General features: G+C 46.8%; 1 protein-coding gene across 1 annotated transcript; it reads left to right on the top strand.

Annotated features, from left to right (window-relative positions):
* Positions 1-2,273: 2,273 nt before the first annotated feature.
* Positions 2,274-2,987, top strand: LOC125555436 (EPIDERMAL PATTERNING FACTOR-like protein 1). The gene is made up of 2 exons (XM_048718395.1): positions 2,274-2,454; positions 2,526-2,987. Exons 1-2 carry the CDS (start codon positions 2,335-2,337, stop codon positions 2,805-2,807), a joined length of 402 nt encoding a protein of 133 aa, XP_048574352.1. The 5' UTR covers positions 2,274-2,334; the 3' UTR covers positions 2,808-2,987.
* The last annotated feature ends 23,218 nt before the right edge of the window (positions 2,988-26,205 follow it).

Raw genomic sequence — 26,205 nt, 5'->3', positions numbered from 1 at the left:
GGGGGGGGGGGGGGGGGGGGGGGGTAGAGTTTGAAAATTGCCCTATAGTGCCGATTTGTGTCACAAACCGGTACTATAGGTCAGACCCCTTTAGTGCCGGTTCATGGCACGAACCGGTACTAAAGGTTAGACCTTTAGTACCGGTTCGTGGCGGCCCCGGCCTGACGCCAGCCTACCACCACCCCTTTAGTACCGGTTCGTGCCACGAACCGGTACTAAAGGTTCAACACGAACCGGCATTAATGCAAATCCGTTCGAACCGGCACTAATGGTACCATTAGTACCGGGCCAAAATCAAACCGGCACTAATGTGCTTCACGTTTGACCCTTTTTCTACTAGTGAGCTTATCTCAAGAGCATAAGTATTCTACGGTGGGTGAACAAATTACTGTTGAGCAATTGATAGAATTAAGCATAATTATGAGAATATCTAGGAATGATCATGTATATAGGCATCACGTCCGTGAAAGTAGACCGAAACGATTCTGCATCTACTACTATTACTCCACTCATCGACCGCTATCCAGCATGCATCTAGAGTATTAAGTTAAAAACAGAGTAACGCCTTAAGCAAGATGACATGATGTAGAGAGATAAATTCATGCAATATGAAATAAACCCCATCTTATTATCCTCGATGGCAACGATACAATACGTGCCTTGCTGCCCCTTCTGTCACTAGGTAAGGACACCGCAAGATCGAACCCAAAGCTAAGCACTTCTCCCATGGTAAGAACTACCAATCTAGTTGGCCAAACCAAACGGATAATTCGAAGAGAGTTGCAAAGATAACCAATCATGCATAAAAGAATTCAGAGAAGATTCAAATATTATTCATAGATAGACTTGATCATAAACCCACAATTCATCAGTTTCAACAAACACACCGCAAAAAGAAGATTACATCGAATAGATCTCCACGAGAGAGGGGGAGAACTTTGTATTGAGATTCAAAGAGAGAGAAGAAGCCATCCAGCTACTAACTATGGACCCGAATGTCTGAGGTAAACTACTCACACTTCATCAGAGAGGCTATGATGATGTAGAAGTCCTCCATGATGACGGCCCTCTTCCGGCGGAGCTCCGGAACATGCCCCAAGATGGGATCTCGTGGATACAGAAAGTTGCGGCGGTGGAATTATATTTTTGGCTCTTGTCCTGATCGTTTGGGGGTACGTGTGTATATATAGGAGGAAGAAGTACGCCGGAGGAGCAACGAGGGGCCCACGAGGCAGGGGGCGCGCCCTAGGGGGGCGCCCCCCACCCTCGTGACCGCCTCTTTTGTTCCTTGGAGCAGGGTCCAAGTCTCCTGGATCACGTTCGTGAGAAAATCACGTTCCCAAAGATTTTATTCCGTTTGGACTCCGTTTGATATTCCGTTTCTTCGAAACACTGAAATAGGCAAAAAAAACATCAATTCTGGGCTGGGCCTCCGGTTAATAGGTTAGTCCCAAAAATAATATAAAAGTGGAAAATAAAGCCCAATATAGTCCAAAACAGTAGATAATATAGCATGGAGCAATCAAAAATTATACATACGTTGGAGACATATCAACCCCCCTACCCGAGATCCGCCGGTTTTGACACCGACTGTAGGAAACATCTCTACCGCCAAATGGGCTGGCGGTAGCCTGCACAACCCTACCGCTAAGGAGCTTAGCGGTAGGCACGAGCACGCACTGTGTTCAATACTTAGGCGGATTTTGGCGGTAGGGCATGCAACCCTACCGTCAGGGTCCTTGGCGGTAGGCTGTTATACCCTACCGCCATGGTCCCTGGCGGTAGCAAAAGGGCCAGATCTCGAAAAAAATTCAAACTAGGGTCAGATCTCGAATAGGTTTGAAAAAGTGATCAAAACACGGAATTTAGCCCCCTAGATATGGGAGTACCAGATATTTCTTCCGTACTTCCAAATGTGGTCTATAAAATTCTATTTAAGCCTCATTTTGCAAAGTTAAATTCCTAAATTAGTTTGTCATTATCTATCCGCAACCATGGTGGGGCTAGATGCCCCTTGGTGTAGTAGGTAGTGCACTAGTCCGTGTCATCTCAAGGTCCAGTCCGGTCCGGTCGATGGATCACCCGGAGATCGATCGAGCAAGAGCCAGTACTAGCATACACATGCATGCATGCATGCATGCGGTAGGCTTTTTCCCTAGCTCCATGTAGCTGCGCCAGTGAAGTGACACGACGCATGCAGCGTGGAAAGACGAGCAGCCAAAGCTAGCTGGAGCCTGGAGCAGTACACATATCTAGTGCAGGTGGTGCAGGCAGCAGGGCCTCTGCTCGTCCTCCACTCTGCTTCACTTCACCTCTCTTCTGCCTTCCCTCCCAATGGGGCGCCGCCGCCATGTCGTCGTCGTCCTCCTCCTCCTGCTCCTCTTGCAGCTGGTTCCCCGGATCCTCGCCTCCACCGCCGCCACCCACGGCAATGCAGAGGCCGCCATTACCAAGGTGCGTATGTAGTACGCTTAATCATGCATGCTAGCTAGTAGTAGACTGATCGACCGTGTATGGATTTGCAGGAGGAAGGGGGCAGCGTGGGGGCCATGATGCAGCAGACGCTGGGTTCCCGGCCGCCGAGCTGCGAGGGGCAGTGCCAGTGGGCGTGCGGCGGCCGCCGGTGCGAGGCCGTGCAGGTGCCCGTCGCTCCGCGCAACCTGGGGCGGCAGCTGAAGAATAGGAAGAAGGAGAAGCGGGCATCGCCGGCGGCAGGGCGAGGAGGGGGCGCGCTGCTGCCGTCCTCGTACGACGAGCACTCCAACTACAAGCCGCTCGGCTGGAGATGCAAGTGCCTCCACTCCTAGGCCTGGCTAGCTTAATATCAATCACGCCATGGATTCTAAGCTACCTTCTACGTAGTGTCAGTATATATGAATCTGAAGCTTCGTTCGTTGTAGTATTGTACGTACATGGGATCTGCAAACCTTGCTTCTGTGCTCTGCTCTTTCTTGTGTTCGTGTGATTAAAGATTAATTTCTAGGGCAGACCGTCTCTTTTGCTGCACTTTTAGGTTTCAACTAGCCAGCCAGTATATTGACTCTTCACGCTTCGAGTCATGCACATGCACGTATGCTACTACTCAGCCAGTATATTGACTTTTAAGTTTCAAAGATGAATGTGAGTAATAATCTACATGCATGCGTTCTTTTATTTTTTACAAGTGCTGCATGCATGTGTTGATGAGTACACAACTAGTGCCGATAAAGGTTTTCAAAAAAGAAAAATGCTGATAAAAGTAGAATTAGGCATGTGTATAAAAAAAAAGGATAAATCAACATGCAGTGCTGTTGCAAACTTTGGTGCTACTGCAAGAGCAAGACGATTCGGTCCAACCTCGCTGCTTCCTGCTTGTATCTTCTGCCGGACAGTCGGCAGATATAAACGCTGTGACGGGACAAGCCAGAGACAGTGAGCTCGACACACGGCATCGTTCCCGTCCGTCCGCGCCCCGAGGAATTGTTGTCATGTCCAATCCAATGAAAGAAAGCAATGGTGACCTGCCTTTAACTCCACTGCAAAAGCGGCCAGGAACCACTGGGCAGAGATACTCTCGTTTGTAATGCACCGCGGGCTGGTCCGTGCAGTGCATCTACTTGAGCTTGAACGGAGCAGCAGCTGGATTGGCCGGTCGATCGACGGCTAGCTGTTGTGCTGCCATGTGTGTTAGCTAGCCTGGCCTCCATGGACAGATCATCACAGTGCCGTGCCAGATGGAGCCATCTGTAGGTCACGCGTGCGCAACAGGTGCAAGCAAGCAAGCTGCAGTACTGCCTCCATGCACGGTACAGAGGAGAGAAGTGTACTCCTCCGTTGTTGACGGGCGAAGAGAAGAGGAGGGGGATGTGTCACCCTGCATGTCCCATGGCGTACGTGATCAGCCGAGCTAGTCTGCATGCGTGTCCCGTCAAATTAACAGAAGGTCCGTACTGCCTACTGTCTATATATACGTACATTGATGAACCTGCAGGGGTGTAAACTCATTTGGCTGGTCAGGTCGCACACTGCAGTGATCCAGGATAGTCCAATCCATCCATCTTCTGTCGGGTCAAGTCAAGTAAGATCAGATGAGTCTATCTACATGCAAAACCATCGGTATCGTGAGAGTAGCTCACCATCTTTTACGCACTGCATGCGCTGCCTTGCTAGGAGACCGTGCGTGCCTGCTGCACGAACAAGCTGTCCAGCCATCTGGCCTTCCATGCACCGCGACGTCTGCGCGTGGACCTGCCACGAGAGAATATCTAGTGACACCAACACTAGACTTTCCCGTTTCAAAAATATCAAATTTAAATGGGTCGAAACTTTTCGAAAATATATTTGTGGATGTCCACAAGATATGTATGTACAGCTCCTACAAAATTCATGCCGGAGTCGATAAACAGAGATTAAAAATTGTCAAATCTGGCATGAATATCAACATTTATAATACGTTTTTTGGGTACAATTTTAACCATTAGAAACCCTTTCTATATAGGTAGTTTGGTTCACATGATCTGACCAATGTGTTGGTGTTTCTTTTCACTCTAGTTCGGAGGGTAATATTCATCCACTCAAACTTATTTGAATACATTCTCTGTTTTTCAGTGGTGTCAAACACTATTTACTCCAAATTTATGGACCAGGGCCTATGCTTCTCTTTTCTGTTGAGATTAATTAGCACATGTAATTAGCAGGGAATCTCCCCTTGCCCAACCGTCATTGCGGTTCCTCCCGCAACAGACGCCTCTCTCTCTCATATCCCCTGGAACCGACGCAACCCCTCGGATCGTCACGTCTCTCCAGTCCATGTAAATTGTACTCGGAAACTCCTAATCAATAGAAGTTTCCATTCGAGCAGTGGTGCGGATTCGAGGTCTCCAACCCTTATCCGTAACCGCTTCTTCACTCTCTTATGCGGTGCGGCGGCAAGTGGATCGGCCAAAGGACATGGAGGCCCAGATGCCTGGCGTGACTGATTTGGGCTGGATTTCTTCTCTGTTTTATTAACAATAGTATTAATTATTGTATTTGTGCAATTTTTAGACTCTGTTTACTACTGTTTAGTACCTAGATTGACTCCTAATTACATTTTAGTCTTGTTCTAGATTTACTCTATATTAGGACTTGTGTAATTATTAGTAGTTGTGTTTATACTATTATGCAATGGATTGATAATATAAATAAAGTACCGGGTTTCATCTAGGGATGACATGTTCCATGTGTTTACCACATATCAAATTCTCTTTGAACATGTTTTTGAAGGAAATATGCCCTAGAGGCAATAATAAAGTTATTATTTATTTCCTTATATCATGATAAATGTTTATTATTCATGCTAGAATTGTATTAACCGGAAACATAATACATGTGTGAATACATAGACAAACAGAGTGTTACTAGTATGCCTCTACTTGACTAGCTCGTTGATCAAAGATGGTTATGTTTACTAACCATAGACATGAGTTGTCATTTGATTAACGGGATGACATCATTAGGAGAATGATGTGATTGACTTGACCCATTCCGTTAGCTTAGCACTTGATCGTTTAGTTTGTTGCTATTGCTTTCTTCATGACTTGTACATGTTCCTATGACTATGAGATTATGCAACCCCCTTTTACCGGAGGAACACTTTGTGTGCTACCAAACGTCACAACGTAACTGGGTGATTATAAAGGTGCTCTACAGGTGTCTCCAAAGGTACTTGTTGGGTTGGCGTATTTCGAGATTAGGATTTGTCACTCCGATTGTCGGAGAGGTATCTCTAGGCCCTCTCGGTAATGCACATCACTTAAGCCTTGCAAGCATTGCAACTAATGAGTTAGTTGCAGGATGATGTATTACGGAACGAGTAAAGAGACTTGCCGGTAACGAGATTGAACTAGGTATTGAGATACCGACGATCGAATCTCGGGCAAGTAACATACCGATGACAAAGGGAACAACGTATGTTGTTATGCGGTCTGACCGATAAAGATCTTTGTAGAATATGTAGGAACCAATATGAGCATCCAGGTTCCGCTATTGGTTATTGTCCGGAGACGTGTCTCGGTCATGTCTACATAGTTCTCGAACCCGTAGGGTCCGCACGCTTAACGTTACGATGACAGTTATATTATGAGTTTATATGTTTTGATGTACTGAAGGTTGTTCGGAGTCCCGGATGTGATCACGGACATGACGAGGAGTCTCGAAATGGTCAAGACATGAAGATTGATATATTGGAAGCCTATGTTTGGATATCGGAAGTGTTCCGGGTAAAATCGGGATTTTACCGGAGTACCGGGAGGTTACCGGAACCCCCCGGGAATCAAATGGGCCTTAGTGGGCCTAGGTGGAAGAGAGGAGAGGAGGCAAGGGCTGGCCACGCACCCCTTTCTCCCTAGTACGAATAGGACAAGGAGAGGGGGGCGGTGCCCACCTTCCTTCCTTCTCCTCCACTCCTTGCCCCTCAAGTCCTAATCCAACTAGGAAAGGGGGGAGTCCTACTCCCAGTGGGAGTAGGACTCCTCCTGGCGCGCCCTCTCCCTTGGCCGACCACACCCCCCTTGCTCCTTTATATACGGGGGCAGGGGACACCCTAGAGTGGCGGTGCGGTGCCCCCCTCCACCATAGTCCACCTCGATAATACTGTAGCGGTGCTTAGGCGAAGCCCTGCATCGGTAGAACATCAACATCGTCACCACGCCGTCGTGCTGAAGAAACTCTCCGTCAACACTCGGCTGGATCAGAGTCCGAGGGACGTCATCGGGCTAAACGTGTGCTGAACTCGGAGGTGCCGTACGTTCGGTACTTGATCGGTCGGATCATGAAGACGTACGTGTTGGGGAACGTAGTAATTTCAAAAAAATTCCTACGCACACGCATGATCATGGTGATGCATTGCAACGAGAGGGGAGAGTGTTGTCTACGTACCCTCGTAGACCGAAAGCGGAAGCGTTAGCACAACGCGGTTGATGTAGTCGTACATCTTCACGATCTGACCGATCCAAGTACCGAACGCACGGCACCTCCAAGTTCAGCACACGTTCAGCTCGATGACGTCCCGTGAACTCCAATCCAGTAGTTCCGTCAGCACGACAGCGTGGTGACGATGATGATGTTCTACCGTCGTAGGGCTTCGGCTAAGCACCGCTGCGATATGATCGAGGTGGATTATGGTGGAAGGGGGCACCGCACACGGCTAAGAGATCAAGAGATCAATTGTTGTGTCTATGGGGTGCCCCCTGGCCACGTATACAAAGGAGTGGAGGAGGAGGGGGCCGGCCTAGAGAAGGAGGCACACCCAAGGGGGGCAATCCTACTCCAAGTAGGTTTCCCCCCCCCTTTCCTATTCCAACTAGGAGAAGGGGGAAGGAGGAGGTGGAGAGAAGGAAGGAGAAGGGGGGCCGCGCCTCCTTCCCTTTCCCAATTCGGATTGGGGCAAGGGGGGCTGCGCGCCACCTCCTGCTGCCTCTCCTCTTCCACTACTTTGGGCCCATGAGGCCCAATAACCCCCGGGGGGTTCCGGTAACCCCCGGTACTCCGGTATATATCCGATAACCCCCGGAACCATTCCGGTGTCCGAATATAGTCATCCAATATATCAATCTTCATTTCTCGACCATTTCGAGACTCCTCGTCATGTCCGTGATCACATCCGGGACTCCGAACAACCTTCGGTACATCAAAACTCATAAACTCATAATATAACCGGCATCGAAACGTTAAGCGTGCGGACCCTATGGGTTCGAGAACTATGTAGACATGACCGAGACATGTCTCTGGTCAATAACCAGTAGCGGAACCTGGATGCTCATATTGGCTCCCACTTATTCTACGAAGATCTTTATCGGTCAGACCGCATAACAACATACGTTGTTCCCTTTGTCATCGGTATGTTACTTGTCCGAGATTCGATCGTCGGTATCTCAATACCTAGTTCAATCTCGTTACCGGCAAGTCTCTTTACTCGTTCCGTAATACATCATTCCGCAACTAACTCATTTAGTTGCAATGCTTGCAAGGCTTAAGTGATGTGTATTACCGAGAGGGCCCAGAGATACCTCTCCGACAATCGGAGTGACAAATCCTAATCTCGAAATACGCCAACCCAATAAGTACCTTTGGAGACACCTGTAGAGCACCTTTATAATCACCCAGTTATGTTGTGACGTTTGGTTGCACACAAAGTGTTCCTCCGGTAAACGGGAGTTGCATAATCTCATAGTCATAGGAACATGTATAAGTTATGAAGAAAGCAATAGCAACAAACTAAATGATCAAGTGCTAAGCTAACAGAATGGGTCAAGCCAATCATATCGTTCTCCTAATGATGTGATCCTGTTAATCAAATGACAACTCATGTCTATGGTTAGGAAACATAACCATCTTCGATTAACGAGCTAGTCAAGTAGAGGCATACTAGTGACACTCTGTTTGTCTATGTATTCACACATGTATTATGTTTCCGGTTAATACAATTCTAGCATGAATACTAAACATTTATCATGATGTAAGGAAATAAATAATAACTTTATTATTGCCTCTAGGGCATATTTCCTTTAGTCTCCCACTTGCACTAGAGTCAATAATCTAGATTACACTGTTATGATCCTAACACCCATGGAGCCTTGGTGCTGATCATGTTTTGCTCGTGGAAGAGTCTTAGTCAACGGGTATGCAACATTTAGATCCGTATGTATCTTGCAAATTTCTATGTCTCCCACCTGGACTAAGTCCCGGATGGAATTGAAGCGTCTTTTGATGTGCTTGGTTCTCTTGTGAAACCTGGATTCCTTCCCTAAGGCAATTGCTCTAGTATTGTCACAAAAGATTTTCATTGGACCCGATGCACTAGGTACGACACCTAGATCGGATATGAACTCCTTCATCCAGACTCCTTCATTTGCTGCTTCCGAAGCAGCTATGTACTCCGCTTCACATGTAGATCCTGCCATGACGCTTTGTTTAGAACTGCACCAACTGACAGCTCCACCGTTCAATAAAAACACGTATCCGGTTTGCGATTTAGAATCGTCCGGATCAGTGTCAAAGCTTGCATCAATGTAACCATTTACGATGAGCTGTTTGTCACCTCCATAAACGAGAAACATATCCTTAGTCCTTTTCAGGTACTTCAGGATGTTCTTGACCGCTGTCCAGTGATCTACTCCTGGATTATTACTTTGGTACCTCCCTGCTAGACTTATAGCAAGGCACACATCAGGTCTGGTACACATCATTACATACATGATAGGGCCTATGGCTAAAGCATAGGGAACATCTTTCATTTTCTCTCTATTTTCTGCGGTGGTTGGACATTGAGTCTTACTCAACTTCACACCTTGTAACACAGGCAAGAACCCTTTCTTTGCTTGATCCATTTTGAACTTCTTCAAAACTTTGTCAAGGTATGTGCTTTGTGAAAGTCCAATTAAGCGTCTTGATCTATCTCTATAGATCTTAATGCCCAATATGTAAGCAGCTTCACCGAGGTCTTTCATTGAAAAACTCTTATTCAAGTATCCCTTTATGCTATCTAGAAATTCTATATCATTTCCAATCAATAATATGGCATCCACATATAATATCAGAAATGCTACCGAGCTCCCACTCACTTTCTTGTAAATACAGGCTTCACCAAAAGTCTGTATAAAACCAAATGCTTTGATCACACTATCAAAGCGTTTATTCCAACTCCGAGAGGCTTGCACCAGTCCATAAATGGATCGCTGGAGCTTGCACACTTTGTTAGCTCCCTTTGGATCGACAAAACCTTCCGGTTGCATCATATACAACTCTTCTTCTAGAAATCCATTCAGGAATGCAGTTTTTGACATCCATCTGCCAAATTTCATAATCATAAAATGCGGCAATCGCTAACATGATTCGGACAGACTTAAGCATCGCTACGGGTGAGAAAGTCTCATCGTAGTCAATCCCTTGAACTTGTCGAAACCCTTTCGCAACAAGTCGAGCTTTGTAGTCAGTAACATTACCGTCAGCGTCAGTCTTCTTCTTGAAGATCCATTTATTCTCAATTGCTTGCCGATCAATGGGCAAGTCAACCAAAGTCCACACTTTGTTCTCATAAATGGATCCCATCTCAGATTTCATGGCTTCAAGCCATTTTGCGGAATCTGGGCTCACCATCGCTTCTTCATAGTTCGTAGGTTCATCATGATCCAGTAGCATGACTTCCAGAACAGGATTACCGTACTACTCTGGCGTGGATCTTACTCTGGTTGATCTACGAGGTTCAGTAATAACTTGATCTGAAGTTTCATGATCATCATCATTAACTTCCTCACTAATTGGTATAGTTGTCACAGGAACCGGTTTCTGTGATGGGGTACTTTCCAATAAGGGAGCAGGTACGGTTACTGTCGTGGAATTGTCACGGCAAATGTCCTCATGGAAGGACTTAGTCGTGGAGCCATCACTACGGGTTAGCTTGAAGGGGTTAAACCGGACAAAGGGACACGAGAGTTTATACTAGTTCGGCCCCTTCGATGAAGGTAAAAGCCTACGTCTAGTTGTGATTGGTATTGCTGGGGTTTCGAAGACCAGGGAGCGAATCCACTTTGTCTGGCTTCGAGTTGTTGTTTCCTGTCCCTCAACCGCCGGCGGGTCACCCCTTTATATATTCAGGAGGATCCCGGCTGGTCGACAGAGTCCCGAGGCTGGCTCATACAAGTGTCCGCCTCGGTCTCTTCTTTCTTATCTTACAATGCAAGTTTATACAATCATGGCGGTTTACTATCATGGGCCCTAAACCGCCTGTGGGCTCTGGGCCTCTAAGCTTCATTCATAAGCGCCATCTTCTGGATTTCCTTGGGCTTTAGTATAACTGAAGGTGAACCGGCCCCTCCTGGGCGGTTTATCCTCAGTGGTTATATCTTCAACATTAGGCCCCAGATTGATTTGAACCTGTTCATGTCAGTCTTCAATCCTTGAACTTCTGGCAATTCTCGTAAACCGCCATATTGTCTTCTCCCTATGAACTTTATGAATCGCCATGACGTCATCTTCTGTTACTGTAGTAAATCATTGTGACGTCATTCCTGTATAAAAAAGTTTTATAAAGATTCCCTTCTCTTTAATTAATTCCCGAAGATCGAGGCGACAGCTGCATCCTCTTTTGCCGCTTTCGATTCCTCGATTTTTGTTCCTGCCGTTTTATCTCACTTCCTTATAAATAAGACCGAGGTGCCTTCCATTTTCCCCCTTTCCAAACCACATCGTCTTCCTCCTCGCGACCTGAAGACCTCAAGTATCGCCGCGGCCGCCGTTGTTGATCTTCCAGTCCGCACCGACTCAGGCCGCTTCATCGACCTGATTCTGACCAGAAATCGACGGCGAACCTCCGCAGCTCGTCCACATCCGTGAGTTCTTCTCCTTCCCCTTCTCAGATCTGCATTGGAACTTTGTTTGAGTTCGTCGGCGGTCATCGCCGCCCGATGCAAACCCTTGTTAGTTTTCACCTCCAATACCCTGTTTAGATTGTAAAAACAACGTAGAACTGCTGCAGCAATTGTTTGCACTTATCTTGCATAAAAATAGATCTCATTTCCATTGTTTGGAAGCTCTCTTTGAGTGTATGAACTTCTCTGCACTGTTTTAGGTCTAGAAATTTTTCCTTCCAGAGCGACCGTTTGATCCAAAATAATAATTGCAACTTATGAAACCTGTTTGTTCCATACTTAACAAATTTCCAGCTTGGGGTTCTGCCTCAAAAGGGCGGTTTATCCTGTAGTGTTGATAATTCGTCGTATGTCATTAGCCCTCTCTTAAACCGCCATCTAGACTTTGAACAGCCATGCCCGGTTCACCTCATACATATACCTTGAATTGCCGGTTTAACATTTTGACAAACAGATACGAACCGCCAATCGTAAACCATCCATTTTCCTTTTACAGACTTTGTAAGGTGACAAAACAATTTGCTGCTTGCAACTGGGTTCCGTCTCGGATCACAGAAACGCAAATCAATGAATATGTCACCACCGGTGCTTTAGCCTCGAAAAATGTCCTCCGTTGGCGAGTTCCTGGCCCTGAATGCCCCCCTGAACCTCAAGATGGAGAAGTGATTGTATTATTGCAGCATTTAGCTTGAGGTTTTAGCCCTCCCGGATCAAAATTTTTCCTGGATGTTCTTGCCAGGCTCCAACTTCATCCTCAAGATATCGGACCAAATTCTGTGTCCAACATATGCAACTTCCAAGTATTCTGTGAGGTTTATCTGCAAGAAGAACCCACTGTCGATCTCTTTCTAGATCTCTTTCACTTAAACCGCCGGACAGAATTTTCTGATGGACCTAATACTGAACTTGGCGGTGTGTCGATTCAAAAGAGGAAAGAAGTTGATTTTCCTCACGCCAAACTTCACAGTCATCCAAAAGACTGGAACCAAACCTGGTTCTATTGTCAGAATACCGCCCCTGCTGAAGAGAATCCCTTGCCGGGCTACCGTCCGCACCGGCTCAGTAATAATCACCCTTTACCTCAGAGATTGCCTGCCAAAGATCGACAAGCCTATGCACCTCAACTCGCCAAACTTCGGGCTCTTCTTGCCAACAGTTTAACTGGTGTTGATCTTGTCCGTTGCTGGATTTCATGGTGCATTCTTCCTTTAAGCCGCTGGCCTGGATTGATATTCGAATACACCGGCAAAACCAATGATCCTCAACGGTTTAATTCAGTAGCACTGACGGATGATGAAGTCAGTGAAAGTGTAAAGAAAATACTCGACGAGCCTCTCGCCGTATGTACTCAAATTGGTGTGCGTCCTTTTTACGCCTCCAACAAACCACCCGGGGTAAATATTTTAACCTTGTACTTTTCCTTATCCTTCTCCACTTTGACACTGCTATAATAATACCTTTGTGCAATCCCATAGGCCAGTAGCTCTTTTTGGAAAAAGAAAACTCAAGACAAAGTAGCTAATGCTCCTCGTAGTAAGACCAAGGTCATCAAGAAAGCTGCCAAAAAGAAAACTGCTGAGTCTTCAGAACCACCAGAAGATGTTGATGACTCGGCTGAAGAGGTAAAGTTTGATCTCCCTTGACTTCTATCCATATATTTTACTGACAATGATTATTTCCAGGATGATGCGGAGGCCAGCCATGCAGATCATGATGAGGTAATTTGTCTTTCTTCTGACTCGGAACTTGTGCCAGTTCAACAATTTCGCCGTGCAGTTCGAAAAGTGAAATGCTCTCACCCTGTTGCTCATTTGGATCAAAAACTTTCTTTGAAGACACAGCAAACCGAAGGGCGTCACACAACCCGGCACAATGGTCAACAGGTCACTTCTTCCGGTTTACCTCATACCCCAAACCGGAAACGTCGTCCAGAGGTTGCTTGTTCTTCTGAAAAACGTTATCTTTTGAAAGGTTTCTTCCGATGCCCCCTCAATTCATCTGATTCAAATTATTAGGCATCTTCTAATTCGTCTGGCGGTTCATCAACCACTCAGCTGCCTCCCTTGAAAACTGTCCCTGGGTAAGTGTGTAGTCTTCCCTTCTCTTTCATAACTCAGTTGACCATGCTAATCTTTGTTTTAATATTAGTGCTCAAGCTCGTTTGAGTAAGAAGGCCAAGACCTGCGCCCCTACCGGTGAAGTTGAGCTGGAGAAAACTCCTGAGGATGTTGATAAAAATCTCTATAATCTCATGGATGATTTTACTCTGCCAGAGCCAACTATCAATGTTAATCCGCCGGAAGCTGATCCGGCCATGCATGAGATACCTCAAGTCCACATGTTATGCCTGCAAGTCCAGCTACTGATCCGCTGAAGTCAAGTGCTAATCCGCCAAGCCCAGCCAAGGACGATGACGTTATTGTTACTAGCACTGCTTATACCGCTCCGGGTGATCCAGTTGTCTTGGCAAAACATACCGCCAAGGATGAGTTTATTTCAATGGGCAAGAGGAAGATGGAAACTGATATGTCAAAATATGCTAATCTTTCTGCCCAGGATCTTCATTCCGGTTTCTTGAACCGGCTTTATACAAGTCGAGATAATGAGGCTGACTTGGTAAATCTGATGAAGGAGCGTTATGAGGTAAACATTTTCCTCCTTATCTTTGTATTTTCACTGCCTTGTATCCTGTAGCCCCCAAGGGTCGGTTTAATTTGTAAAAACAAACCGGGACTTTGAATTTCCAAACTTCACATTGTTGACTGTTAAGTTTTGTGAACAAACACACATTAGCCCCCAAGTGCCAGGATTGAAACTTGTATGAATCCTTGGGACTTTGAAGAAGTAGTAAGAAAGAATTAATCTGCATTAGCCCCCAAGTGCCAGGATTGAAACTCGTATGAATCCTTGGGACTTTGAATAAGCAGTAAGAAAGAATTAATCCACATTAGCCCCCAAGTGCCAAATGTAGAACCAGTTGTATGCTTGGGACTTTTGATAAAATATTGAAATGCTCCTCTTGTTTTTGGCAGGCTGACATAAACCATCAACAGACGCAGATTGCTGATCTTCAAGAAAGTATCAAATCTCAACAAGAAGAATCCTCCAAAGCCAAAGATGAGCTTCGATCCGCTTTAACTTCCATAGAACGACTGAAAGAAGAATTCAAGACGGACGTGCCAACTGGGACACTGAAAAGGGGACATTGCTGAAACTGGCTGAAGACACCGAATCTGCACTTAAACCGGTGGCAGAAGAGCTTTCTGGGTTAAAGCGTCAAGTGAACGCCATGACCTCCGCAGTATTTGGTAAGTACTCCTAGCAAAGTATTTGAAATACCCATCTTGTAAGGTGCCGGTTGAAATATGAAATTCTTAAACCATTGCAGGGAGCCGCATTAGTCATCTGGGCTCAGATGTACAGATGAAGCTGAAAGCAGCGTATACTCTTCTGGAACAACTTTACACCGGTGCTCAACGGGTTATCTGTGCAGCCTCCTATGACAATCCGGCCCCAACACTGATCAAGGATACTCTGACAAGGCTATCCATGGTACCAGCACAGCTAGAAGAGGTTAAGCGATCTGCTGCCAGGGCCGGCGCTTTGTTGGCACTTACCCGAGCCAAAGCATGGATAGCTGACTTGGATCCGGTTGACCTTGCCAAAGGCTTTCCAAGCACACAAGAAAACGGGGCAGATTTTGATGATGCAGCCCTTAAAAGAGTGACAAGGGAGATGCGTCCTCTGGCGAGTCAGCTGGCATAGGATGCTAACTTGACGGTTCACAGGTCTTATTATGATGCCAACAACAAACGGGTTAACCCTGTCATTCCGGAGGCGCAAAATCTTATTCCAGGAATCCGTAAGCACACTTATGCCCCTGACATTGATCCGTCAGAACTTATTAGTGAAGAAGCTATCTTTCAGGCCTTAACCCGGATTAATTGGACCACCGCAAACTTCCAGCCGCTAGGTGGGGAAGAGGAAGCTGAACCGACGCCAGATGACCCATCAACTTCGCAGCAACATGGTAATGAGACTTGATTCGGCAATTAGAGTGATGCTCCAGAAACCTTGTTCTGCTGGAAACACCATATTTTGGGCCTTCAAGCGCCTTGTAATAAGCTAGTGGAAATACTTTGATCCGTTGCCCTCGTGTAGCGGGATACACTTTGCGTTGATTTTTCATGAGAATTTCAGTACTGGCTTATGTATTTTTACAATATTATGCAATCCTTGTGTCTGCATACGGAAAATCTGTCCAGGCGGTTTACCACCGGACGGGTCAAAATATCCCACTTGGTAAGCAACTATGGTTGCAGCAAATAATAAATCAGACCTGTGATATAAAACATTGCTGTCGGTTTACCAATTGTGATTTGAAGAAGGGTGAAAGCCCAAACTCGACCGTACCATGTTGGTATATATATGATATAGAACCGGGTTGTGATGAACGCCGGCCGATTGCTGGAGACAAAGCGTTAAAGCCAGACCGGTTTTGAAGGATGCCGGATTACCTTTAATTGCATACTTGAACAGAAGATCCATAAGCCGTGCTGGGTTTAAAAAGCTCCGGTTTAACGTAGACCTCACGAAAAACAAAAACTTGGCAGAAAAAAGCAAACAAAAAACTGTAGTCGAGGCTTTTCGAGGGCTGCCAGGCCCAAATCGAGGCTTTTCATGGGCTGCCAGGCCACTGAGTTAAACCATTTTGGCAAAGCCTTTTAAGATGGCCCTCCAGCTAACCAATCATCGTTTTAGCTTTCACAAGTTCAGGGTCTCAATGAGAGTAACTGTCAAACATTCGAAGGGTCGTGCCAGGATTACCTGGATAGGAGTGGCTTACTTGATGAAGGCAGGTTAACCCGGGGTTTTAGGTGAATACACCAGGCTTCCAAGTCGTGGGTCGATACCCAGCTACAAGGGTCCTTTCAAACTCTTTGGTATTTGACGCAAAGAGCCCCCAAGTAACTTTGTGAGCTGTGCTCAATGGGTGCCTATGTTTGAGTTGTGCGTAGCAACAAGACTCTCTTTGGCCCCTTGGGTGTGAAGCTCCCAAGCTTTGTTGTGGCATGATAACTGCATCAGGAGGTTAGTAATGCTATGTTCTCTTTGGTGAATACACCTATGTTTGAACAGGAAGCCCCCATGTTAACAGATATTTGAAGAAAAACGGCGGAGGCCCTGCTTGATAGCAAGGATGCCGGTTTATTATATTAATCATAATATATACATTGTTGAAATATGTACATATGAAAAGCCTGTGGCTTCAAGTGTAATAAGGCCGTAGGAGAGCTATGTTCCATGGCCGCCGGGTCTCCTCCTCAGAGCTACGTGAATCTTCTTGAACGTCAATGAGGTAGTATGATCCGTTGTGCAGATTTTTGCTGACCACAAAAGGCCCTTCCCAAGGTGGGGATAACTTATGCATATCAGTCTGGTCTTGAATGAGCCGAAGTACCAAATCGCCTTCTTGAAAGGTTCTTGTCTTAACCCGGCGGCTGTGATAACGCCGCAGGTCTTGCTGATAAACTGCCGACCGAGCCAAAGCCATGTCTCGCTTCTCATCTAATAGGTCCAGGGCCTCTTGGCGTGCTTGCTCATTATCCGCTTCAACATAATTCGCGACCCGGGGCGAGTCGTGACGAATATCACTTGGGAGGACAGCCTCAGCCCCATAAACCAGGGAAAAGGGTGTATATCTCGTAGATCGGTTTGGGGTGGTATTTATGCTCCATAACACTGATGGTAATTCCTCCACCCAACAACCCGGCGTCCGCTTCAAAGGGACCATGAGCCGAGGCTTGATACCCTTCAGGATTTCTTGATTCGCCCTCTCAGCTTGACCATTAGACTGGGGATGAGCCACGGACGCTACATCAAGCCGGATGTGCTCTCGTTGGCAGAGCTCCTCCATCTCACCTTTAGAAAGGTTCGTACCATTATCTGTGATGATGCTATGTGGAAAGCCGAAACAGAAAATAATCTTTTTGAGAAATTGAACCGTTGTGGCTGCATCACATTTACTGATGGGCTCCGCTTCAACCCATTTGGTGAACTTGTCAACCGCCACCAACAGGTGGGTCTTCTTGTCCTTAGAACGCTTAAAGGGTCCAACCATATCAAGCCCCCAAGTAGCAAACGGCCAAGTGATGGGGATCATGCGTAACTCCTGAGCAGGAACATGAGCATGACGTGAAAATTTCTGACAAGCGTCACACCGCTTTACCAAGTCTTCTGCATCAGAATGAGCTGTCAACCAGTAGAACCCGTGTCGGAAAGCCTTAGCAACCAAGGACTTTGAGCTGGCATGGTGACCGCAATCCCCTTCATGGATTTCCCATAGAATCTCTTGTCCTTCTTCAGGAGAAACACAACGTTGGAATATGCCTGAAACGCTAGAATGGTGCAACTCGCCATTGTGAATAACCATAGACTTGGATCGCCGGACTATCTGCCTGGCGAAAAGTTCGTCTTCTGGTAATTCGCCCCGGTTCAGATACGCCAAATATGGAACCGTCCAATCCGGAGTGGCATGTAAAACAGCTACAACTGGGCCTCCGGATCAGGAACAGCTAAATCCTCCTCTGTAGGCAACTTTACAGACGGGTTATGCAAGATATCTAGAAAGGTATTAGGTGGTACCGGTTTACACTGAGATCCCAGTCGGCTTAGAGCATCTGCTGCTTCATTCTTGCGCTGGTCGATGTGCTCCACCTGATAACCCTTAAAGTGACCTGCTACAATATCCACCTCGCGCCTATAAGCCGCCATGAGCGGGTCTTTAGAACCCCAGGTACCAGAAACTTGCTGATCCACTAGATCAGAATCTCCAAAGCATCAAACCCGGCTTAAGTTCATTTCCTTAGCTACACGAAGACCGTGGAGCAAAGCCTCGTACTCTGCTGCATTGTTAGTACAAGGAAACATTAAGCGGAGAACATAAAAAATCTTATCTCCTCGAGGGAAAGTGAGGACAACTCCAGCCCCCGAGCCTTCCAGCTGCCTGGATCCATCAAAGTGAATGGTCCAGTATGTATTATCCGGTTTGTCTTCTGGTGCCTGCAACTCGGTCCAATCATTGATGAAGTCCACAAGTGCCTGAGATTTGATGGCTGTTCGGGGTGTATACTTCAAACTATGGGGACCGAGCTCGATCACCCACTTCGCAACCCGGCCAGTTGCCTCTCTATTCTGGATTATATCACCCAAGGGAGCAGAACTAACCACTGTAATAGGATGGCCTTGAAAATATTGCTTGAGTTTCCTACTTGCCATGAAAACTCCATACACTAGCTTCTGCCAATGCGGATATCTTTGCTTTGATTCGATCAGTACTTCACTGATATAATAAACTGGTCGTTGAACCGGATATTCTTTCCCAGCCTTCTTACGCTCAACCACAATCGCCACACTAACCGCTCGGGCATTGGCAGCCACGTACAACAGTAGAGGTTCATTATCAACTGGAGCAGCGAGGACTGGCGGTTCAGCTAGCTGCTGCTTCAACTCCTCGAATGCCGCATCAGCGGCGTCACTCTAGACGAATTTTTCTGTTTTCTTCAACATCTGATATAGGGGAATCGCCTTCTTTCCCAAACGGATGATAAATCGGCTGAGGGCTGCAATCCGGCCCGCCAGGCGCTGAACATCATTGATACATGTCGGTTTAGCCAAGGATGTGATTGCTTTGATCTTTTCCGGATTTGCCTCAATACCTATGTTAGACACAAGAAAGCCCAAGAGTTTGCCTGCCGGAACACCAAAAACACATTTGTCCGGGTTGAGCATCATTTTGTAAACCCTAAGATTGTCAAACGTCTCCTTGAGATCATTTATCAGGGTTTCCTGCTTCCTGGATTTCACCACAATGTCATCCACATAGGCATGAACATTACGGTCGATTTGCTTGTGAAGACAATTTTGCACACAACGCTGGTAGGTTGCTTGGGCACTCTTGAGCCCAAAGGGCATAGAAACATAGCAGAAGGCTCCAAAGGGAGTGATGAAGGCTGTTTTCTCCTGGTCCTTAACTGCCATTTTAATCTGATGATAACCTGAATAAGCATCCAAAAAACTCAGGCGCTCACAACCCGCCGTTGCATCAATGATCTGATCGATACGTGGGAGAGCGAAAGGATCTGCCGGGCAAGCTTTGTTCAAATCAGTGTAGTCCACACACATATGCCAAGTGCCATTTTTCTTAAGAACAAGCACCGGATTAGCCAACCATTTGGGATGAAACACTTCGACGATAAATCCAGCTGCCAGCAGCCGGGCTACCTCTTCGCCGATGGCCTTGCGTCTTTCTTCGTTAAAGCAGCGAAGGTACTGCTTGACCGGTTTAAACTTAGGATCAATATTTAGCGTGTGCTCAGCGAGTTCCCTTGGTACACCTGGCATGTCAGAAGGTTTCCATGCAAAGATGTCCCGGTTCTCACGGATGAACTCGATGAGCGTGCTTTCCTATTTCGGATCCAGATTTGCACTGATACTAAACTGCTTGGATGAATCACCAGGGATGAAGTCAACAAGCTTAGTCTCATTAGCCGGTTTGAACGTCAGGGCCGGGTCATGTTCAGTCGTAGGTTTCTTCAGAGGGGTCATATCCGCCGGATCAACATTGTCTTTATAGAATTTCAGCTCCACCGTGGCACAAACCGATTCTGCATAAGCTGCTTCACCTTCCTCGCAATCCAAGGCAATCCTTCGGCTCCCATGTACTGTGATCGTCCCCTTATAACCTGGCATCTTGAGCTGTAGATAGACATAACAGGGCCTCGCCATGAATTTCGCGTAAGCCGGCCGTCCAAATAGCGCGTGATATGGACTCTGGATTTTCACCACTTCAAAGGTCAAAGTCTCAAACCTGGAATCAAACTCATCTCCAAACACAACTTCCCAAGCAATCTTTCCCACAGGGTAGGCCGATTTACCTGGTACCACACCATGAAAGATAGTGTTTGATGGTTTAAGATTCTTATCCGTCAAACCCATGAGACGGAAAGTCTCATAGTATAGGATGTTGATACTGCTCCCTCCATCCATCAGAACCTTGGTAAACTTATAGCCCCCCACCTGAGGCGCTACCACCAAGGCTAGCTGGCCTGGATTGTCAATCCGGGGCGGGTGATCCTCCCTGCTCCACACAATAGGCTGCTCCGACCATCGTAGATAATGCGGTATAGCCGGTTCAACAGTATTGACTGCCCTCTTGTGAAGTTTCTGATCCCGCTTGCACAAGCTGGTAGTGAACACATGATACTGTCCGCTGTTCAACTGCTTGGGGTGACTCTGGTAACCTGACTGTTGCTGATTCCCTTGGTTATTCTGCTGGTTATTACCATGGTTGTTCTGATGGCCCTGGTTGTTCTGAAATCCAGAGCTTGAACTGCCACCCCCATGGAAAACTGGGCCTGAACTGCCCGATGGATCCTGATCATACCAGTATAAATCAGAATATTTGAACTCCCTCATTATGTGACAATCTTTCCAAAGATGTGTGGCAGGGGTCTCCTTGGTTCCATGCTTCGGGCAGCGCTGGTTTAACAAACGCTCCAGATTCATGCCGCACTGGGGCGGTTTACCTTTGCGACGCTGCATATTTGTGTTAGCCACCAAATCTGAATTATCCGCTTTACGCTTACTGTTATTCCCATGGCCCCCTTGGTTGTGCTGCTGCCCTTTTGCATCGCCGTTCTTCTTTCCCTTCTCCGGTTTGTCCTCCTCTGAATCCGGATCCTTGGTATTATCTGAATCGGCATACTTAACTAAAGCGGCCATGAGTGTTGACATGTCATTGCAATGACGTTTGAGCCTTCCCAACTTCTGTTTCAACGGCTTGAAACGGCAATTGCCCTCCAACGTTAATACTGCGGTATCTGCATTAATAGGATCTGACGAATGCAAAATCGTCGAGACTCGTTTAACCCAATGGTTCGTGGACTCCCCTTCCTCTTGGACACAAGCGGCCAGATCCACAATTGACATCGGCTGCTTGCACGTATCTTTGAAGTTCTGGATAAACCGTCGCTTTAATTCGGCCCATGAGTCGATAGAGTTGGTTGGCAAGCTCTTCAACCAAGTGTGAGCTGTTCCTTCCAGCATCATGGTGAAATATTTAGCACAAACCGCCTCATCCACATCTAACATCTCCATTGCCATCTCATAGCTCTCCACCCACGCCTCTGGCTGCAACTCGGCGGTGTAATTTGGTACCTTGCGAGGTCCCTTGAAATCCTTGGGCAATCGCACATTACGCAGTGCGGGAATTAAACATGGTACTCCTAGGGAACTGAACATTACCCCTGGCTCCATGGAGGCAGTGGGGTGAACCGGAGTATGATGTCGTGCTTCGTGTCGAGCTGTCAACTCGGCCCCCCGTCGTGCGCGGCCGTGGTCCACAACATCTTGCGCATTAGCACCTCCCCTGGCCGGGTTGTTCTCCCGTGGCGAATTTCGGTGGCGTGCGCTACTGGATACGGCCGGTTCGTCTTCCACGTGTCTATAACTCCGGCTTGGACAGGGAGTGGAATGAATCCTCTCACGGCTGTGTGAATACGCTTGCTGTTAATTCAGTGCTGTCTGAAGGAGATCCCTAGCCCGACGCGCTTCCACTGCAACTGGTGATTCGCCGTCGGTTGGGAGAGCCGCCAGGCGTGAAGCGGCGGCCACAATATTATCCAACGGGTTGGAATAATGCCCGGGCGGCGTCGATGATACAACGTTGTTCTGGCGAGGCAGGTTTGTTGCGTGTGGCTGAACCGGCGCTCCTGCTTCCGGTGCCCCCGCTCGGTTTGGCGCGGGTTGGTTACCAGCTCCTGCACCTGGCGTGTTGAAAAGATTTTGTGGCTCATAAACCGACAGGAGACGTGATCGGTACCTTCTTCTCATGACCTCTTCTGAAGCATTCTGATCTAGTCTAATCCGGTAAGCCTGTGCTTCCAACTCGGCCCGCTCTATGGCCATCCTGGCGTTCTCTGTTGTCAGGCCCGCTTTAGCCTGGGCTATCTGATCTTTCACCTTTAGAATCTCTGCATCATGCTGATCCCTGGCTGCTGCGTCTACCTCCGCGGACATCAGTGCCGCTAGAGCGTCGAACAAGTCAGACAAGACTTGGGCCGGAGGCGGCGCCGAGCTTCCTACACCTGCTGGCGTGGCCGTTGTTGAACCGGAGAGTACCGCTGCGGCGGTAGATGAATGAGGCACCGGTCGTGTGCCGGCCATGAAGACAGCGGCCCGGTTTGGCAGACCGGGGGAATCCGGAATACTGTTGCCCTCGGATCCTCCCTCAATCCGGCCGTCGTACAACTGGTAAAGCGATTCGGTTTCTCCGGAAGACTCGTCATCACTATGGATTACGGTTTCTCCATCGGAGATCGGTTCCTCCTCATAACCCGAACCGTGGACAACACCCACGAAAACATGCCTGGCCTCAGGCTGAACAGGTGAAGAACTTGCACGCCGAGCCGTCTCGATGATGTCGGTGCAGGTGTCCGGCTCAGGGGCCGGTTCGCCGATCTTGCCGATGAAGACGTGAATCCCACCAGAGGGGACCCGGTACCCGTATTCGATTGAATTAGCCTCGGGACCCCATCCTGCGTTGTCGATGTAGAGCTTGCCATGGCAACTCTTCGTCATCCGGCCCACAGCGTATCCCCTCAGTCCATCGAAGTTGCCCTTCAAGAACTCGAAACCATCGTGCGATAGCCCCATGGTGGGCGCCAACTGTCATGGAATTGTCACGGCAGATGTCCTCATGGAAGGACCTAGTCGTGGAGCCATCACTATGGGTTAGCTTGAAGGGGTTAAACCGGACAAAGGGACACGAGAGTTTATACTAGTTCGGCCCCTTCGATGAAGGTAAAAGCCTACGTCTAGTTGTGATTGGTATTGCTGGGGTTTCGAAGACCAGGGAGCGAATCCGCTTTGTCTGGCTTCGAGTTGTTGTTTCCTGTCCCTCAACCGCCACCGGGTCACCCCTTTATATATTCAGGAGGATCCCGACCGGTCGACAGAGTCCCGAGGCTGGCTCATACAAGTGTCCGCCTCGGTCTCTTCTTTCTTATCTTACAATGCAAGTTTATACAATCATGGCGGTTTACTATCATGGGCCCTAAACCTCCTGTGGGCTCTGGGCCTCTAAGCTTCATTCGTAAGCGCCATCTTCTGGATTTCCTTGGGCTTTAGTATAACTGAAGGTGAACCGGCCCCTCCTGGGCGGTTTATCCTCAGTGGTTATATCTTCAACAGTTACCTCATCAAGTTCTACTTTCCTCCCACTCACTTCTTTCGAGAGAAACTCCTTCTCTAGAAAGGATCCATTCTTAGCAACGAATGTCTTGCCTTCGGATCTGTGATAGAAGGTGTACCCAACAGTCTCCTTTGGGTATCCTATGAAGACACATTTCTCCGATTTGGGTTCGAGCTTGTCAGGTTGAGGCTTTTTCTCATAAGAATCGCAGCCCCAAACTTTAAGAAACGACAACTTTGGTTTCTTGCCAAACCACAGTTCATAAGGCGTCGTCTCAACTGATTTCGATGGTGCCCTATTTAACATGAATGCGGCCGTCTCTAAATCATAACCCCAAAACGATAGCTGTAAATCAGTAAGAGACATCATAGATCACACCATATCTAGTAAAGTACGATTAAGACATTCGGACACACCATTACGCTGTGGTGTTCCGGGTGGCGTGAGTTGCGAAACTATTCCGCTTTGTTTCAAATGTAGACCAAACTCGTAAATCAAATATTCTCCTCCACGATCAGATCGTAGAAACTTTATTTTCTTGTTATGATGATTTTCAACTTCACTCTGAAATTCTTTGAACTTTTCAAATGTTTCAGACTTATGTTTCATCAAGTAGATATACCCATATCTGCTTAAATCATCTGTGAAGGTGACAAAATAACGATATCCGCCACAAGCCTCAACATTCATCGGACCACATACATCTGTATGTATTATTTCCAACAAATCTGTTGCTCTCTCCACAGTACCGGAGAACGGCGTTTTAGTCATCTTGCCCATGAGGCACGGTTCACAAGTACCAAGTGATTCATAATCAAGTGGTTCCAAAAGTCCATCAGTATGGAGTTTCTTCATGTGCTTTACACCGATATGACCTAAACGGTAGTGCCACAAATAAGTTGCACTATCATTATCAACTCTGCATCTTTTGGCTTCAACATTATGAATATGTGTATCACTACTATCAAGATTCATCAAAAAAAGACCACTCTTAAATGGTGCATGACCATAAAAGATATTACTCACATAAATAGAACAACCATTATTCTCTGATTTAAATGAATAACCATCTCGCATTAAACAAGATGCAGATATAATGTTCATGCTCAACGCTGGCACCAAATAACAATTATTTAGGTCTAAAACTAATCCCGAAGGTAGATGTAGAGGTAGCATGCCGACCGCAATCACATCGACTTTGAACCATTTCCCACGCGCATCGTCACCTCGTCCTTGGCCAGTGTTCGCTTAATCCGTATTCCCTATTTCGAGTTGCAAATATTAGCAACGGAACCAGTATCAAATACCCAGGTGCTACTGCAAGCTCTAGTAAGGTACACATCAATAACATGTATATCACATATACCTTTGTTCACCTTGCCATCCTTCTTATCCGCCAAATACTTGGGGCAGTTTCGCTTCCAGTGACCAGTATCCTTGCAGTAGAAGCACTCAGTTTCAGGCTTAGGTCCAGACTTGGGTTTCTTCTCCTGAGCGGCAACTTGTTTGCTGTTCTTCTTGAAGTTCCCCTTCTTCTTCCCTTTGCCTTTTTTCTTGAAACTGGCGGTCTTTTTGACCATCAACACTTGATGCTCCTTCTTGATTTCTACCTCCGTAGCCTTTAGCATTGCGAAGAGCTCGAGAATCGTCTTATCCATCCCTTGCATGTTATAGTTCATCACGAAGCTCTTGTAGCTTGGTGGCAGTGATTGAAGAACTCTGTCAATGACACTATCAACAGGAAGATTAACTCCCAGTTGAGTCAAGTGATTATGATACCCAGACATTTTGAGTATATGTTCACTGACAAAACTATTCTCCTCCATCTTGCATCTATAGAACTTATTGGAGACTTCATATCTCTCAATCCGGGCATTTGCTTGAAATATTAACTTCAACTCCTGGAACATCTCATATGCTCCATGGCGTTCAAAACGTCATTGAAGTCCCGATTCTAAGCCATAAAGCATGGCACACTAAACTATTGAGTAGTCATCAGGTTTGCTCTGCCAGATGTTCATAACATCTGGTGTTGCTCCTGCACCAGGCCTGGCACCCAGCGGTGCTTCCAGGACGTAATTCTTCTGTGCAGCAATGAGGATAATCCTCAAGTTACGGACCTAGTCCGTGTAATTGCTACCATCATCTTTCAACTTTGCTTTCTCAAGGAATGCATTAAAATTCAACGGAACAACAGCATGGGCCATCTATCTACAATCAAACATAGACAAGCAAAATACTATCAGGTACTAAGTTCATGATAAATTTAAGTTCAATTAATCATATTACTTAAGAACTCCCACTTAGAAAGACATCCCTCTAATCTTCTAAGTGATCACGTGATCCAAATCAACTAAACCATAACCGATCATCACGTGAAATGGAGTAGCTTTCAATGGTGAACATCAATATGTTGATCATATCTACTATATGATTCACGCTCGACCTTTCGGTCTCAGTGTTCCGAGGCCATATCTGCATATGCTAGGCTCGTCAAGTTTAACCTGAGTATTCTGCGTGTGGAAAAACTGGCTTGCACCCGTTGTAGATGGACGTAGAGCTTAT

The sequence above is a fragment of the Triticum urartu genome, chromosome 5 (assembly GCF_003073215.2).
Source record: "Triticum urartu cultivar G1812 chromosome 5, Tu2.1, whole genome shotgun sequence".
Lineage (NCBI taxonomy): Eukaryota > Viridiplantae > Streptophyta > Magnoliopsida > Poales > Poaceae > Triticum > Triticum urartu.
This window is presented reverse-complemented; position numbering and strand designations above follow the sequence as displayed.

Coding starts and splice junctions, on each gene's coding strand:
- LOC125555436 (XM_048718395.1), top strand. CDS start 2,335: ATGGGGCGCCGCCGCCATGTCGTCGTCGTCCTCCTCCTCCTGCTCCTC. Junction 2,455..2,525: donor CAGAGGCCGCCATTACCAAG/GTGCGTATGTAG, acceptor ATGGATTTGCAG/GAGGAAGGGGGCAGCGTGGG.